This window comes from Mustelus asterias, chromosome 18 (genome assembly GCF_964213995.1).
Source record: "Mustelus asterias chromosome 18, sMusAst1.hap1.1, whole genome shotgun sequence".
Classification (NCBI taxonomy): Eukaryota; Metazoa; Chordata; class Chondrichthyes; order Carcharhiniformes; family Triakidae; genus Mustelus; species Mustelus asterias.
In genome coordinates this window covers 81,737,177-81,755,753 of record NC_135818.1, presented here as the reverse complement: position 1 = coordinate 81,755,753, position 18,577 = coordinate 81,737,177, and the positions used below count along the sequence as shown (strand labels likewise).

The window sequence follows — 18,577 nt, the reverse complement described above, 5'->3', positions numbered from 1 at the left end:
AGCTGTAGAAAAAGAACGTTAGTGATGTTTAATACTGCCTTATGATAAAATGCTAATAAAGTATAAAGTCCCATCTCTTGTGAATTAAGATATCTTAGGAAAGGCTGTGGCCATGTACAAAATGAGATTGCAATGCCATGATGAAAAGGTGTTTGCTGTCCCCCACCGCCCCCCACAACCTCCTCCAACCTACGCCCCCGACATAACCGATAAATTCATCTTTCTCTTTTTATTTCTCCTATGACTTTCACACAGATGAGATCAGATGGCATCTGCACAACGCAATAAAGGAAATAATAAAAAAATGACTGTATTTATATATCTTCTTGTTATCCAATATTGGAATCAGAGATGTACAAGGAAATTGCTTTTATGAAGAAGGATGCTAACTTTGACTTCGAGACAATGAAGCTTGGCCCTCGCTCAAACCTGTTGCGGGGCCGGTGAGCTGGGGAGGGAGCTCGGAAATGAAGTAATTAAAATTAAATTAATTGACTCGGTTGAAAACAAAAGCGGTTTGGCCAGGAATATAAAAAGTGGAGTAATTTCACCTCTGGCTGGCGCCAGGAATGGCTCAGTAGAAAATTCCAATCTTGATACAATTTTACTCTCAACCATTTCCTTTTCCCCACCCCCATCTCTTCCCTCTCAGTAAATTCTGTGACTCATGGTGGGGAATCGATTCATTGGTGCCAGCAACCATTACCTCACCCACCTGCCCATTTTTTTCGTGCCAGTCCAGATAATGGGTGGGATTTTCCTACCCCCCCACACACCCTGCAGCATGTTTCGCGGTGGCGCACGGCTCGCTGGTGGGGGACCGCTCGGTGCTGGCGGGTTCTTATGGTCCCGTCGTTGTCAGTGGGGTTTCCCGTTGAACATACCCCGTGCCGCTGGGAAACCCGTGTGGGGGGTCCACCATCGGCAGGACTGTGAGATGCTACCAACGAGAATGGCAGCAAGATTTCGCTGAATTTCGGTTGGACGCCAAGCTGAACCCTAGAGGTCTCGTGGCCAAATTGGCCCTCGCTTGAAATCTGCACATACGTGCCTCGTGAGCCAGAATCACTGATTAGGGGCAGGGATCAGAGTCAGGAATCCCCACACTTGCCCCCCACCCCCTACCCCCAGCTCTCACCCAGTCACATCCACTGCCATCCCACCACCCTACCTGGTACCGAGGGGGGTTGAAGTCAGGAGCAAGCACCCCAAATGCCACTGTGGTCAAAACTAACTTGGCAAAGATTGGAAATTCCACATGGGAACCACTGGTCCATATGGCCAACTGATATAGCGTTCTGTGGTACAACATAGAGGGAGTCCATTCAGCCCATCGTGCCAATGCTCACTGTTTGAAAGAGCTATTGAACTGGTCTCATTTATACGCTCCTTCCAGTTATTCTCTTTAAGCTCAATATTCAAATGCAAAAGCCCATTACTGTACTTCTAAAGCACTTTGAATCTTGTTGATGGATTTGAATGAAACTTAAAATGTGCCTTGATGCAAATTGAGTGAAGGGAGCAAAATAAAAGTTTCTTAAACAAATAAGATCATGATAGGCAGGGTTTGTTTTTTTGATAAATAATATATTTACTCATTTACAACGTACATGTGTAAGTCCAAAAATAAAGGAGCACTCTCACGCCTGTTTTTACATACACGAGCAGTCGATTGGATGTACAAGTTTGGCATAGGTTCTACAACGGAGGCTGAACTGATCAAACGGACAAGTCCGGTGGTGAACAAATGATTACAATGGAAGACACTGTGATGACGGTTAGTAAAATGGAAAGTTTCTCAGATGGAATCATGTGTAGGTGTGGGTTTGAGCTACTGTTCGAGTTGACGAGAGACCCTGAGCTAGCGTTTCTAAAGCCTGTACCTTCACATCCACGTTCGATTTGCCCACTCCGATGCAAAGCGTCATGAATCAGGTCCGGCAGCCTTCCATTGAGATCTACGGAGGCCAAGCAACCCTGAAACCCATCTCTAGAGGCGACAAGCTTTGGCAGATTGTTGTACATGCCTTGGGCCAGTCCAGCAATGTATAGGACACCTGGTGAGACAAAGACAGTAGAATTACAAATAACTTGCTCAAAGGGGAAAATTCTACCACAATGCAGTAATCATAGAGTCATCGTCATAGAGGTTTACAACATGGAAACAGGCCCTTCGGCCCAACTTGTCCATGCCGCCCCTTTTTTAACCCCTAACCTAGTCCCAATTGCCCACGTTTGGCCCACATCCCTCTATACCCATCTTACCCATGTAACTGTCTAAACGTTTTTAAAAGACAAAATTGTACTTTGAAGACTTTTGAAATCTTTGAAGCAATGGGTTCTCGAGTTCCAAAGCACACCCCTTGCAACTCAATAAATTAAGTATCTTGGGCGGGATTTTATGGCCTCACTTGTCCTGAAACCATGAAATCCCACCCGAGGTCAATGGACCTTCCCATTGTCCGCCCCTCGCCCGCTCCGATTCCGGTGGCGGGCGGGGCGGTAAAATCCCGGCCATTACCTTTATATTAGATGTAATGGGCGTGATCTTACCGGCATTCACACCTCACTGCAACTAAGGATGGAGAATTTGGCGCCCATTTTAGTGGGATAAGAAAATCTCGCCGGCTACAAGATTTCGCCCAATGTTATTTTATACAAAGAGAGACAATGACAGAGTGGTAATGTCATTGGGCTAGTAAACCAAGGCACAGGCTGATGCCTTGGGGACATGGGTTCAAATCCCACCATGGCCTACTTCAGCCATGGCCTCCTCTGTGGCACTGCTTAATGCAACAACTGTGAGCCTCTGATTGGCTGGCCAGCAGATGTGACCCCCTGACACCTCAACAAGATTCTGCCCCCTGCTGGGGGCGTCAGGCTAAAATCACTGACAAAATCCATGGCACGCAACCACAGTTTAGCATTTTAATTACTGACTTGGCCCTCCTGAGGTGGGTACGGGGTCAGCCCCAATCCCTCCCCAGCTAATCTGGATTTAATCCTTTCTCTCTTTTTCTACCATGTTACAGTCAGGTTTCACGATTTCCTGGCGGGGGTGGAGGGGGGGTGCACTGACACCAGTTCGCCAACATCCTGAGGTTTGTCAGCGAGGTTAGGCCCTCTCCAAATCGTAACGTGAGTGTAATTTAATTTATTATACAGCTGAACTGACTGAATTGGGTTGTAGGGGGGAGGGGTGGGAGGCTTTTGGGAGGGGGCTAAGTTGGGAGAAGCTCACCTTTCAGGTCCAGGTTTTTGGCACCATTGATGATCTGTGTCACGGATCTAGCGTCCACCTTCAGTGTGTGAGTGTTACTGTTATCCCTCGTGATAACTACATTGTGCCACTGATTGTCACTCAAGGCTTTTTCAGAGTTCCCCTTGATAACATTTGGCCCATTTCCCAGATCAAACACATAGTGGATGTATCTGCAGAAAGACAAGGATTCGTCATGTTTAAGAAAAAAATTCTGGAGACCAGACTGAGAAACAAAGGATATCAACAAACAAAAATTAAACATAAAAACATAGAAGACAGGAGCAGGTGGAGACCATTCGGCCCTTCGAGTCTGCTCCGCCATTCATTATGATCATGGCTGATCGTCCAACTCATTAGCTTAATCCTGCTTTCTCCCCATAACCTTTGATCCCATTCGCTATATCTAGCAGCCTCTTGAATACATTCACTGTTTTGCCATCAAGATAGGAATCGGTATACATTGTCACAACATAGAAAATAGGAGCAGGAGGAGGCCATTTGGCCCTTTGAGCCTGTTCCGCCATCCATTACGATCATGGCTGATCGTCCAACTCAATAGCCTGTTCCCACCTCCACGCGCCCCCCCCATATCCTTTGATCCCCTTTGCTCCAAAAGTTTATTTATTCATGTCACAAGTAGGCTTACATTAACACTGCAATGAAGTTACTGTGAAAATCCCCTCGTCACCACACTCTGACGCATGTTCGGGTTACACTGAGGGAGAATTTAAGCACGGCCAATGCACCTAACCATCATGTCTTTTGGATAGTGGGAGGAAACGGGAGCACCCGGAGGAAACCCACGCAGACACGGGGAGAACGTGCAGACTCTTCACAGAGAGTGACCCAAGTCGGGAATCAAACCCGGGTCCCTGGTGGCATGAGACAGCAGTGCTAACCACTGTGCCACCGTGCCGTCCCACATTCAGGACTTATATCTAACTCCTTGAAGACATTTTGGCTCAACTGCTTTCTGTGGTTGTGAATTCCACAGGCTCTGGGTCAAGGAACTTCTCCTCATCTCAGTCCTGAAAGGCTTACCCTGTATTCTTAGAGTGTGACCCCTGGTTTTGGACACCCTCAGTGTCGGGAACATCCTTCCTGTATCAACTCTGTCTAGTCCCGTTAGATTACAACTATCTTGTAAATTCCAATTAAAAATTAGAATTGGAATAGAATGTTACACAACTTAAGAAATATACAAGTCATATCATTAATAATAAAATTAAAACATAGGAAAATGAAAAGCTGAGCATTTATCACAGACATTTTGTTTAATTTTACTTTGGCAATGAAAATGTTAACAGGCACTTGATAATTATTTAATCTTTCTTTTTCGATGAAGAACACTCTTCAGTTTCTCCCCTTCTCAAAAGCATTGACTATCTTTACGGGGTTCAGGTTCCACAGGTAGGTTTTATCATCTGATACCATATCCAGGTATCTCTTCACAAAGTGTGAACCTGAACAGTAGGGTTTTGTAAAGGAGGGAGTTGGCATTTACTTGGTGCCTCATGATGTCCCAATGCTCCTTCAGAGCCACAACCTAAAGCACGGTCACCTTTGTGATGTAGGCAGATGGGGTTCGAAAGGACATGAAATCTGTCATGTTGAAAGATGGTGAACGGGATGAAGGTATGTATAATTTTCTCATTTAAAAAGCATTTAGACAGTTACATGGGTGTGGTGAACCATCGTTGGTTCCCACTAGGTAGTACTGAGCCAGGGTCTGGCCAGTACTACGAGTATGTATATATGTTGCTGTTGGGGTTAGGGATGGGTTGTTCTACTTGTGGCCGTTGGGGTTAGGGTTGGGCTGTTACACCTGTATTATAGTTATTATGGTACATCCCAGTCGGGCTCCGCCTCCTGGGAGAGGTATAAAGGTCACTGCTCTGTCTGGGACCCCTCAGTCTGGGATCGTGTACTATACATGGTCGCTTCGTTGTAATGATGTGTGATAACGCGCATCAATGGGTAAGATGGGCATAGGGGGATATGGACCAAATGCGGGCAATTGGGACTAGCTTAGTGGTTAAAAAAAAGGGGCAGCATGGACAAGTTGGGCCAAAGGGCCTGTTTCCATGCTATACACCTCTATGACTCTGTGAAATCATAGAATCATAAAATCCCGACAGTGCAGAAGGAGGCCATTTGGCCCATCGAGTCTGCACCGACAACAAACCCACCCAGGCCCTGAAACCCCACCTATTTAACACGCCAGTCCCTCCAGGGCAATCAACCTAACCCGAAGATTTTTCGACTGTGGGAGGAAACCGGAGCACCCGGATGCTCCCCACTATGGGAAAGCTGATTTTAACCTGAGGATCTCCACACCTCAGGCGAGGGGCAAAGTTGAGAAAGCGGGGCCTTCATGAATAATGTCAGCCAGTGCGGGAAATTGAACCCGCGCTCTTGGTGACGTTCCACATCGTGAACCAGCCGTCCAGCCAACTGAGCTAACCAATCCCCAGAGGATGAATTAGATACCGACTGGAATAGCAGCACTATTCCAAGTTAAAACCACCTCATGCTTAATGCGAGCAGATACTTGTACAGTTACAGGGTTGGAGATGATGTCAGGGAATCAGTTTGCGGAAAGAATGCTTGCCCAAAAAATGGGGTAGGCTTGTGGAGTCAGAGATACTGGAATGGTTGAAGAAGCAGTTCGAAGCTATGATGCGAGACTGGAGGAAATGAACAAAATGCTGCCCTATCTCTACCTATCTTTGCGATTTTTGTCATTAAAATAAACGATCGTTCAGGTTCCCTCACTGACACAAGTGAAGCCAGACTAAATTAACTCAGAGTCAAGACCAATTCAGTTAAACCATTCCTGCATCAGTCAACAAACCAATAACTAATTGTGGGAGGGTTGGGGATTTAGCTGTATTAAATGAGGGCATCACGGTGGCACTGCTGTCTCGCAGTGCCAGGGGCCTGGGTTCAATTCCAGCTTTGAGTGTCTGTCCGTATGGAGGTTGCATGTTCTCCCCGTGTCTGCGTGGGTTTCCTCCAGGTGCTCCGGTTTCCTCCCACACTGCAAAGCTGTGCAGGTTAGGTGTTTTAGCCATGTTGAATGTGTGGGGTTGCGGGGATGAGACAGTAGAGAGGGCCTGGGTAAGATACTCTGTTATAGAGTCGATAGGCCGAATGGTCTCCTTCTGCACTGTAGGGATACTATGATTCTAGTTGAACAAGCACTTTTCAGAATTTGTTTTAAAGCTTGTTGTGACAAAACAAATATAAAGTTTAAGGAGCAGTTTCAATGTTCAGATTGAAACTGCGATTCACACTCAGATGACTGCCTGACCACCTGATGTGAAACGAAGGAGTTTTATTTGACAGGTTTATGAGCCTCGCCTACCCCCTTGTTTCTCTTCACACAGGCCCCATTATTCAAGAGCCATTGACCAACAGCAGAATTGGCCAATCCAGCTCACACAAAACGGATTCCCCTTACCCTTTCACCAACTCCACAGCAATGAAGTCGTTGCCGTCTCCACTGTTGAACAGGATGAAGCCATCGGGGGAAGTGGTCTTGAACTGGAAGAAGAGATGCATGGATGTGTACGCCTGCAGAGTGGCCAGCGTCAGATAGCTGTTCTTGGTTTTGAACGTGACGGGATCTGCAATAATGGACCTCATGCCGAACCTGGCGTTTATTTCACAATACTCAATGTCCCCGTTTTTGCACAGGTCGATGTACATCATTCCGTTGAACATCAAGCTCTGCAGGTGCCCGATGAAGCTGGACGGGGCGACGGAGATGAAGCGCCGTTCCGTCATTATCCCCGTCTCGATGTTGTGGAACTCCAGCCGCGTGTGGTCGCCCAGCATCTGACCTGAAATCACAAATAAAGCACATCATCATTGGTGTTGTCCAGCTCAATCCCCACCTTCCCCAAACCACCTCCACCCCAAAACCTCCGGCCTCCTCCGCGGCTGAGATTCTCCGGCCCCGCTGCAGTGAACGGAGTTTGGGCCGAGCGCCAAATTCTCCATTCTCGCCGGCAGCGGGGAGGAACTAGATCGGAGAATCCCCCCCCCTACTTCTTGTACAACAAGAAGGTGGCACAGTGGCATCGGGGTTAGCATTGGTGCCTCATGGCACCAGGGGACTCAAGTTCAATTCCGGCCTTGGGTCACTGTCTGTGTGGAGTTTGCACGTTCTGCCCGTGACAGCGTGGGTTTCCTCCGGGTGCCCCGGTTTCCCCTCACACTCCAAAGAAGTGCAGGTTAGGGTGGATTGGCCATGCTAAATTGACCCAAGCGTCAGGGGGATTAGCAGAGTAAATATGTGCAGTTACGGGAATTATTGGATGGGATTATGATCGGTGCAGATTCGATGGGCCAAATGGCCTCCTTTTGCACTGTAGAGATTCTATGATCTACTCGCAGTGAGCACAACCGGGCCAGGTGCAGCACAAGCTAGATACAGGGGAAACCTTTCATTACTTTGTCTCCACTGGTTCCATTTGCTTTATTTATTCATTGAAAGGGTGTGGGCATTTCTGGCATTTCCAACATTCATTGCCCATTCCTAGTTGCCCTTAAGAAGGAAGGGATGGCATGCTAGACCAATTTACAAGGCAGGTGAAGAGTCAACTGCATTAATTCTGAGTCACAGATGAGTCACAGTGTGTGAGAACAGTAGGCCTCCTTCTCCCTAAATTACATCAGTGAACCAAATGGGTTTGGACAGCATTCTGATTGTATTATGATCACTATTAGTAATACTATCCTTTTTTATTCCAGATTTATTTCACTACCTTAATTTACAATCCCCAATTGCCATAGTGGAATTGGAATTTAAGTCTCCAAATTGTTAGGGGGAGATGGTGGTTTAGTTGTAATCTCATTGAAGTAGTAATTTGGAATAAAACAAAAACAGAAAATACTGGAAAATCTCATGAGGTCTGACAGCATCTGTGGAGAGAGAGGACAGCCAACGTTTCGAGCCTAGATGACCCTTCGTCAGAGTAATTTGGAATGTTCCGGAGACACCGGTTCAAGTCCCACCAAGGCTACTGGTAGAATTTAAGTGCAATTAATAAAATCTGGAATATAAAGCCATGGTGACCATGAAACTATTATTGATCGTCATGAGGAGGATTATACGAATTAGACCTGTTTTCTCTAGAATTTGGAAGGTTAAGGGGTGATCAGATCGAAGTTTTCAAGATACCAACTGGAAAAGACAGGGTAGATAAAGACAAATTATTTCCACTGGTTGGAGATTCTAGAACCAGGGGACATGGTGTAAAAATTAGGGCCAGACCTTTCAGGAGAGATATTAGGAAGCACGAAGGGTGGTAGAGGTTAGGAACTCTCTTCTACAAATGACAGTCAATGCTGCATCAGTTGCTAATTTCTGTTACACAAAGGTATTAAGGGATACCAGCCAAAGGCTGGTATATAGAGTTAGGCCACGGTTCAGCCATGATCAAGGGATATTGGAAGGGGGTAGGCGGGATCTGGATATTGAATTTGCTGATCAGCCATGATCAAAATGAATGGAGGAACAGGCTCGAAGGGCCGAATGGCCTACTCCTGCTTCTATTTTTAATGTTTCTAACAGGCTTGAGCTCTGCATGGTCTACTCCTGTTCCTATTCTTGTAAAGATCCATCTAGTTCACTAGTGTTCTTTAGGGAAGAAAATCTTGCCAATCGCACCCCGTCTGGTCCACATGTGACTCCTGCTCCCCTTAACTGTCCGCTCAGCTCAAGGGCAGCGAGGGTTGGACTTGCCGGCAACACCCACATCCCATGAAAAAATCAGATGAAAAAACAGTCCAAACGGTCAGATTGCCAGTGCAATAACATAAACCTAATAAGGTGCTTAAATCCTCACCTCAGATCAACAAAAGGGAACCACTAAAGTCTACCATCTTGAGATGTCTAGTTTAGGACCAGTTTGTGCCAATGAGATTCTGTGAACCTGCTCTGTAGTACATTATGTTATTCAGTTCCCCTTTAGTCACTCATTTTATGAAAGGAACCCAAAATCTAATAAGCACCCTGTGAACGGAAACAGCTGGATTTTATTTTAGCTAAAGGAAGAAGCATCCATATGTGTTTACAGTTTGATTAATCATGAACAAAAAGTCACTTTAATGCACCACTCGGTGTGGGATTGCACCGAAGGATGTATTTACTTCACGACTGTCGAGTCAGTACCTTATATGAAGCTCATCTTTCTCTACACCCTAGCTATGACTGTAACACAATATTCTGCACCCTCGCCTTTCCTTCTCCCCATATACTCCATGAACGGTATGCTTTCTCCATACAGAGTGCAAGAAACAATACCTTTCACTGTATCCCAATCCATGTGACAATAATAAACCAAATCAAATCAGTGGACAATGTAATTTCGATGTAAATGCAGCCTAGCCTGACCTCACAGCAGAACAAGGCTGAGAGATCATAGAAACCCTACAGTGCAGAAGGAGGCCATTCGGCCCATCGAGTCTGCACCGACCACAATCCCACCTCACATATTTACCCGCTAATCCCTCTAACCTACGCATCCCAGGACTCTAAGGGGCAATTTTTAACCTGGCCAATCAACCTAACCCGCACATCTTTGGACTGTGGGAGGAAACCGGAGCACCCGGAGGAAACCCACGCAGACACGGGGAGAATGTGCAAACTCCACACAGACAGTGACCCGAGGCTGGAATCGAACCCGGGTCCCTGGCGCTGTGAGACAGCAGCGCTAACCTCTTCTCCTGCAACATGAAGTTACTCTTCCTCTTTTTGCCAATTTCTCACTCCACCCTTCTCCAACCCAATTCCTGGTTGCTTGGCAACTCTCTCTTCACCTTTGCTTGCGTGCGGGTTTAGAATCGTAGAATCCCTACAGTGCAGAAGGAGGCCATTCGGCCCATCGAGTCTGCACCGATCATAACCCCACCCAGGTCCTATTCCCGTAACCAGATTTACCCTGCGAATCCTCCTGACACTAGCATGGCCAATCAACCTAACCCGTACATCTTTGGACTTTAAATTAACTCTGGAGCACAAGATGCTGCGGACCACGATTTGCTTCGTCACGATTCTTAACGCTTTCGTTTTAATGATATTTCTGTGTTGTAAAAGATGAAACAATCGTGCCTGACTGTCGGGGTTGGGAATTCCAGCTCTCCACAGTCACCAAATGCCATCTGCTGGCCGATCCCGTCAATGACAAGATAAGTTCTCAACCAACAATCCTGAACACTTCCCATCTCCCCAAGAAAATACCGTCAATAAAAGCCTGTGGGAAGGTGGGTTTAGAAGTGACTTGATAAGCTTTGCATTGTACCGATCACAGAAGACATTTCGCATCAGGACTGATTTATTTTGATGTGATCAAGGCCAATTGATTTGAGAGAAGAGTTGAAGTCGATGTTGAGATCAGAAGGTTGTAAAGTGCTTAGCCACAAGATGAGATGCTGTCCCTCCAGTTTGCGGTGAGCTTCACTGGAACATTGCAGCAGGCCAAGGACAGACACGTGGGCATGGGAGCAGGATCGTGTGTTAAAATGGCACAAGCAACCGGAAGGTCAGGGTCCTGCTTGCTTTGACAAAGGGTCGTCTGGACTCGAAACGTCAGCTCTTTTCTCTCCTTACAGATGCTGCCAGACCCGCTGAGATTTTCCAGCACTTTCTCTTTTGGCCAATTGATTCGATTTGATTTATTATTGTCACATGTATTCGTATACAGTGAAAAGTATTGTTTCTTGTGCGCTATACAGGCAAAGCATACTGTTCATAGAGAAGATAATGGGCGGCATAGTAGTTAGCACTGCTGCCTCACAGTGCCAGGGACCCGAGTTTAATTCCCAGCTTGGGTCACTGTCTGTGTGGAGTTTGCACATTCCCCCTGTGTCTGCGTGGGTTTCCTCCGGGTGCTCCAGTTTCCTCCAAAGATGTGAGGGTTAGGTGGATCGGCCATGCTAAATTGCCCCTTGGTGTCAGGGGGACTAGCTAGGGTAAATACATGGGGTTGTGTGGATAGGGCCCTGGGTGGGATTGTGGTCGGTGCTGACTCAATGGGCCAAATGGCCCCCTTCTGCACTGTAGGATTCTATGACTCTAAGGAAAGGAGAGAGTGCAGAATGTATTGTTATGGTCATGGCTAGGGTGCAGAGAAAGATCAACTTAGTATAAGGTAGGTCCATTCAAACGTCTGATGGCAGCAGGGAAGAAACTGTTCTTGTGTCCATTGGTACATCTTTTCAGATTTTTGTATCTTTTTCCCGACGGAAGAAGGTGGAAGAGAGAATGCGTAGGATCCTTAATTATGCTGGCTGTTTTCCCGAGGCTATTCAATTCATTTATTTTAGCTCAATGTCAAACATGTTATGAAGAAGGCACCAAGCTATAAGTATCGTCTGATTTGAGAAATGCAACTTCATGGGCTCTCTCATGTCTAGGTACACAGAGTCGCCAGGAATGGACTTCAAGAAGGAACATCAAACAGGGAAGATGGCACATTGAATGATGGAACCTGGCAGATTCTGCACCCTAATAATGGACAGTTTAGTTTATTCATTAGTTTCACAAGTAAGGCTTACATTAACACTGCAATGAAGTTACTGTGAAAATCCCCTCGTCGCCACACTCTGGCGCCTGTTTGGGTACACTGAGGGAGAATTTAGCACGGCCAATGCACCTAACCAGCACGTCTTTCAGACTGTGGGAGGAAACCGGAGCACCCGGAGGAAACCCACGCAAACACGGGGAGAACGTGCAGACTCCACGCAGACAGTGACCCAAACTGGGAATCAAACCCAGGTCCCTGGCGGTGTGAGGCAGCTGTGCTAACCACTGTACCACCGTAATAGAACATAATAGGAATAATAATGTAATAGGACAGGAAATAGTGTGGGCCTCCCTCCAGCGGTGTACATCACCATCACCCCCATAATTATCTCCCTGTTTGATTATCTGTGAAGCAACTTGGGATGTGTTAAAGTTATGAAAGGTGCATGTTCTTTCTTTCATTGTGGCCTTGGGGAGGCGGGGGAAGAGAGGCTGTATTGTCGATGGAGCCCGCTGTGATTGAGCCTGCATAGTTGTTTCTGCAGCTCCAGAAGGAAGACCGTTTTGTAATTAAACATTTAAATGATTGGGGAAGTGTAACTAACTACTCCCTGTTGACCAATTGTCTACCTTTGAGGTCTTTAAAGATTGATCAGCCTCAGTTCTGTGTCAGAGCTCAACTGTACAACATGAATAGACATGGCTCCGACATTAGAAAATGGCCAGAGCATGGAGCTGGCCATCGAGGTCAATTCCATAGATACTTAGAAAGAGGGCGGCACGGTGGTTAGCACTGCTGCCTCACAGCGCCAGGGACCCGGGTTTCGATTCCTGGTTTGGGTCACTGTCTCCCACAAGTGGGAGTTTGCATGTTCTCCCCGTGTCTGCGTGGGTTTCCTTCGGGTGCTCCAGTTTCCTCCCAGAATCCGAAAGACGTGCTGGTTAGGTGCATTGGCCGTGCTAAATTCTCCCTCAGTGTACCCGAACAGGCGCCGGAGTGTGGCGACTGGGGGATTTTCACAGTAACTTCATTGTTAATCTAAGTCTACTTGTGACTAATAAATAAGAAAGTGGAAACAGAGGAGGGAGAAAGGAAGAGAAGGTGACACTGATGGAGTCCGAATCTTACCAGACCCCGGAAAATTGGATTTAGCTGAGAGGTGGAGCAGGAGAGATCCTAGAAAATTTAAAGCAGGTTCTTTAGGCCTGTTATCCTTCTGCCTTCAGGAGATCTTCATGGAGACAGGCTCTCTGTGGCAACCGTCCGTCTGTGGCCGGGAATCAATCAAGGTGTTCAGTGGGGCAATCGGCTCTTACTTGTACACAAACAGTAGCATCTTGCAGAAGGTGGACAGGCACCCTCTACGCTGCATCAGTGTCAGGAGGAGCGCATCACCGGGACTTCAGAGGCTGCTGTCCATGGTGCTATCACACGGCAGCAGTCCAAAGATGTGCGGGTTAGGGGGATTGGTTATCCCAAATTGTCCCTTAGTGTCCCAAGGTGTGTACGTTAGGTGAATTACCCAGCTCAAATTGTCCCTTAGTGTCCCAAGATGTGTACATTCAGTGCTTTGGCCGGGCTAAATTGTCCCTTACTGTCCTAAGTTGTATAGGTTAGGGGAATTAGCAGGGTAAGTGCATGGGGTTACGTGTAATAGGGCCTGGGTTGGATGCTCTGTCAGAGAGTCAGTACAGACTCAATGGGCCGAATGACCTCCTTCTGCACTGTAGGAATTCTATGATTCTATTCTATGATGATTCAATGCACACTGAGCATCGGCTGGAGAGTGTAACAGGCAAACAACACGATGCTTTGTGCTCTCCAACCAACCCTATTTCACCCCAGCTAATACTTTGGCGCTTTTGAGAAAGGTGAGTCAGACTCGATGGGCCGAGTGGCCTAATTCTGCTCCTACGTCTTATGGTCTTATGTTAGGAACAGAGGAATACAGAGCTCAGGCCTAGAATCTCCAAATGACCCATTGTCAATGCTCTTTCACAGGGGGACAACTCCAGGTCTTCACTGCATTGTACGTGGGGGTTTATGCAATTTGTATTACAATCATTGATACGAATGTGGGAGGGTCATCTGTTTACATGACAAAGGCACTTTGAAATGCTAAAACCTTCCCAGGTGATGGTATTTTCTGAAGGTGTCTGTGTTGGGGCTGAAGCCAGACTCAACTCAAAGCACCACGAGACTGCGTAGTCCTGAGAAAGCTTCCCTACAGCACGGTATCTGTGTACAGTGGAATCAGATTGGTATTTGTGTTCAGAGAGACAGATTGGTATCTGTGTACGGGGGGGGGGGGGGGGGGGGGGGGGATTGGTCTTGTGTACAGGAATACAGATTGGTGCTTGTGTACAGTGGAATCAGATTGGTATTTGTGTACAGAGAGACAGATTGGTATCTGTGTACGGGGGGAGGGGGGGGGGAGATTGGTCTTGTGTACAGGAATACAGATTGGTGCTTGTGTACAGGGGAGGCAGATTGGTATTTGTGTACAGAGAGACAGATTGGTATTGTGTACAGGGGGGGCAGATTGGTATTAGAGTCATAGAGTCATAGATGTTTACAGCATGGAAACAGGCCCTTCGGCCCAACTTGTCCATGCCGCCCCTTTTCTTTAAACCCCTAATTGCCAACTCCCAATTAATTCCCAATTGCCCGCATTTGGCCCATATCCCTCTATACCCATCTTACCCATGTAACTGTCTAAATGCTTTCTAAAAGACAAAATTGTACCCGCCTCGACCAATGCCTCTGGCAGCTCATTCCAGACACTCACCATCCTCTGTGTGAAAAAAATTGCCCCTCTGGACCCTTTTATATCTCTCCCCTCTCACCTTAAACTTATGCCCTCTAGTTTTAGACTTCCCTTCCTTTGGGTTGATCTATGCCCCTCATTATTTTATAGACCTCTATAAGATCACCCCTCAGCCTTCTACACTCCAGAGAAAAAAGTCCCAGTCTATCCAACCTCTCCTTATAACTCAAGCCATCAAGTCCCGATAACATCGTAGTAAATTTTTTCTGCATTCTTTCTAGTTTAATCATGTCCTTTCTATGATAGTGTGACCAGAACTATTCACAGTATTCCAAGTGTGGCCTTGCCAGAGTCTTGTACAACTTCAACAAGACGTCCCAACTCCTGTATTCAATGTTCTGACCAATGAAACCAAGCATGCCGAATGCCTTCTTCACCACTCTGTCCACCTGTGTCTCCACTTTTGTGTACAGAAATACAGATTGGTATCTGTGTACAGGGAGACAGATTGGTTTTTGTGTACAGGGGATACAGATTGGTATTTGTGTATGGGGGGGACAGATTGGTATTTGTGTACAGTGATACAGATTGGTTTTTGTGTACAGGGATACAGATTGGTTTTTGTGTACAGGGATACAGATTGGTTTTTGTGTACAGGGATACAGATTGGTTTTTGTGTACAGGGGATACAGATTGGTATTTGTGTATGGGGGGGACAGATTGGTATTTGTGTACAGGGATACAGATTGGTATTTGTGTACAGGGATACAGATTGGTTTTTGTGTACAGGGATACAGATTGGTATTTGTGTACAGGGATACAGATTGGTATTTGTGTACAGGGATACAGATTGGTATTTGTGTACAGGGGATACAGATTGGTATTTGTGTATGGGGGGGACAGATTGGTATTTGTGTACAGTGATACAGATTGGTTTTTGTGTACAGGGATACAGATTGGTATTTGTGTACAGGGATACAGATTGGTTTTTGTGTACAGGGATACAGATTGGTATTTGTGTACAGGGATACAGATTGGTATTTGTGTACAGGGATACAGATTGGTTTTTGTGTACAGGGATACAGATTGGTATTTGTGTATGGGGGGGACAGATTGGTATTTGACACCAAAGGCAATGAAGTGATTTTCACCTTAATGTGTCAGGCCATCGATTCCACCCTCTGCACCCACCCCTCCCCACATAACATGAAAATTACTGTCACTGACTGCATTTTAAAATATGAATGTCATTTAAAAGAAAAATGAAAAAAAAAGGGGCGGCACGGTGGCACAGTGCAGCGCCAGGGATCCGTGTTCGATTCCCGGCTTGGGACACTGTCTGCGCGGAGTCGGCACGTTCTCCCCGTGTCTGCATGGGTTTCCTCCGGGTGCTCTGGTTCCCTCTCACAGTCTGAAAGACGTGCTGGTTAGGGTGCATTGGCCGTGCTAAATTCTCCCTCAGTGTACCCGAACAGGCACCGGAGTGTGGCAACTAGGGGAATTTCACAGTAACTTCATTGCAGCGTTAATATATGCCTACTTGTGATGCTAGTAAATAAACTTCTTTAAAACCTCTCACACACCAAACTCCAAAAGAACTGAGTCCCTGGAAATTTAACCGAAGGTTATTATCCTCGCTCCCAGCTACCGTCAATTTATTTATATACTTTGTGGGAGTTTTGTGATGGGGGTCTCGGTGATCTTAATAATGTGTTTCTGATTAAAACAGGCAATGCCAGACCTGGTTGCCAAGGCTACCCTAGCCCCTGTTGGTAGTATTATATAAACTGGTGTGTGATTAATGCAGTTTGGCCTCCGGACATCCCATGAAAGAAATCAAGTACTTGTTGAAGTGTAGTTATTGTTGTAATGAAGGAAATGTGGGAACCAATTTATACTTAGCAAGTTCACACCAACAGCAATGCAATAACAAGGAATTCTGCTTTTTAATTCACTCATGGTAAGACCAGCAGTTTTTGCCCATCCCTAAGTTGCCCTTGAACTGAGTGACTTTCCTTCGTCATTTAAGAGGGTAATTAAGATTCATAGAATCTCTACAGTGCAGAAGGAGGCCATTCAGCCCATTGAGTCTGCACCAACTCTCCGACAGAGCATCTTACCCAGGCCCTATCTCCATAATTCCACGTACTTACCCCGCTAATCCCCCCAACCTACACATCTTGGGATGAAGTTAAAAGCTTATTTATTGGTCCCAAGTAGGCTTACATTAACTCTGCAATGAAGTTACTGTGAAAATCCCCCAGTTGCCACACTCCGGTGCCTGTTTGGGTACACTGAGGGAAAATTTAACATAGCCAATGCCCCAAACCCGCACATCTTTGGACTTTGGGAGGAAACCGGAGCTCCCGGAGGAAACCCACTCAGACACGGGGAGAACATGGAGACTCCGCACAGATAGTGACCCGAAGGCTGGAATCAAACCTGGGTCCCTGGTGCTATGGGGCAGCAGTGCTAACCACTGTGCCACCCATTGTCAACTACATTGTTGTGAGTCTGGAGTTACGTATGGGGCAGACCAGGGTATGGATGGCAGATTAATGAAGCATGTTGTAATGTAACCAATCATAGCATGATGTGAGCTTTCAGCTGACCCCATAGACCATGTAACCAATGGCAAAGTGATATGTTGGTCAGCTCACCTGGTATAAATAGAAAGCAGGTGGGGAATGTAGGGAGCATTTGTGCCCCAGGGAGTAGCCCAAGTGGTGGTGTAATGAAGTTTCATTATTAAACCTTTTCTTTGATTTACCTGGTGGAGTTAGATATTTTATTGCTTGCTACTGGAGTGTCCTTACTGCCAGATGAACAAAGCAGATAGGTTTTAAAGTAAAGTTTATTTATTAGTCACAAGTAAGGCTTACATTAACACACAGAGGGACCTGGGTGCACAAGTCCACAGATCCTTAAAGGTGGCAGCACAGGTGGAGAGGGTGGTCAAGAAGGCATATGGCATGCTTGCCTTTATTGGACGGGGCATAGAATATAAAAGTTGGCATATGATGTTGCAGCTGTATAGAACGATGGCCAGGCCACATTTGGAATACTGCGTCCAGTTCTGGTCGCCACACTACCAGAAGGACGTGGAGGCTTTGGAGAGAGTACAGAGAATGTTTACCAGGATGTTGCCTGGTATGGAGGGTCTTAGCTATGAGGAGAGATTAGGTAAACTGGGGTTGTTCTCCCTGGAAAGACGGAGAATGAGGGGCGACCTAATAGAGGTGTATAAAATTATGAAGGGCATAGATAGAGCGAACAGTGGGAAGCTTTTTCCCAGGTCGGAGATGACGAACACAAGGGGTCACGGGTTCAAGGTGAGGGGGGCAAGGTTCAACACAGATGTCAGGGGGACGTATTTTACAGAGAGGGTGGTGAGGGCCTGGAATGCACTGCCAAGCAAGGTGATTGAGGCGGACACGCTGGGATCGTTTAAGACTTATCTAGATAGCCACATGAACAGACTGGGAATAGAGGGATACAAAAGAATGGTCTAGTGGGCACATGAGCAGCGCAAGCTTGTATTGTTCTTTGTTTAACACTGCAATTAAGTTACTGTGAAATTCCCCTAGTTGCCACACTCCGGCTCCTGTTTGGGTCAATGCACCCCTAACCAACACGTCTTTCGGACTGTGGGAGGAAACCCACGCGGACGCAGGGAAAACGTGCAAACTTCACACAGACAGTGACCCAAGCCGGGAATCGAACCTGGGTCCCTGGCGCTGTGAAGCAGCAGAGCTAACCACTGTGCTACCGTGCCGCCCCCAACAAATCACTGATCACTGTTGCTCCTCATGACTGATACATTATTGATACTAGCTTCCAATTCCCAAATTATCAATTGAATTTAAAATGAACCAGTTACCATGGTGAGATTTGAACCCATACCCCCAGACCTAGGCCCCTGGATTAGCAGGACGGTGACATTACCACTACACCACTGTCTCCCTTCCTCCCAGTCTACCTTTCTTCATCGAATTCAATCATCAAATCCTCCCA

General features: G+C 46.5%; 1 protein-coding gene across 43 annotated transcripts in view; it reads right to left on the bottom strand.

Annotated features, from left to right (window-relative positions):
* Positions 1-18,577, bottom strand: part of nrxn3a (neurexin 3a) — a 1,279,906-nt gene that overhangs the window by 991,207 nt on the left and 270,122 nt on the right. For 42 of the 43 annotated variants that reach the window (XM_078234441.1, XM_078234442.1, XM_078234434.1 and 39 more), the window contains 3 exons: positions 6,726-7,107; positions 3,242-3,432; positions 1,884-2,057 (listed from right to left, as the gene is read on the bottom strand). In XM_078234441.1, the coding sequence (XP_078090567.1) occupies positions 1,884-2,057; positions 3,242-3,432; positions 6,726-7,107 (747 nt within the window). Of the gene's footprint in view, positions 1-396; positions 412-1,883; positions 2,058-3,241; positions 3,433-6,725; positions 7,108-18,577 lie in introns of all 43 variants that reach the window. The other variant, XM_078234409.1, reaches the window with a different exon arrangement.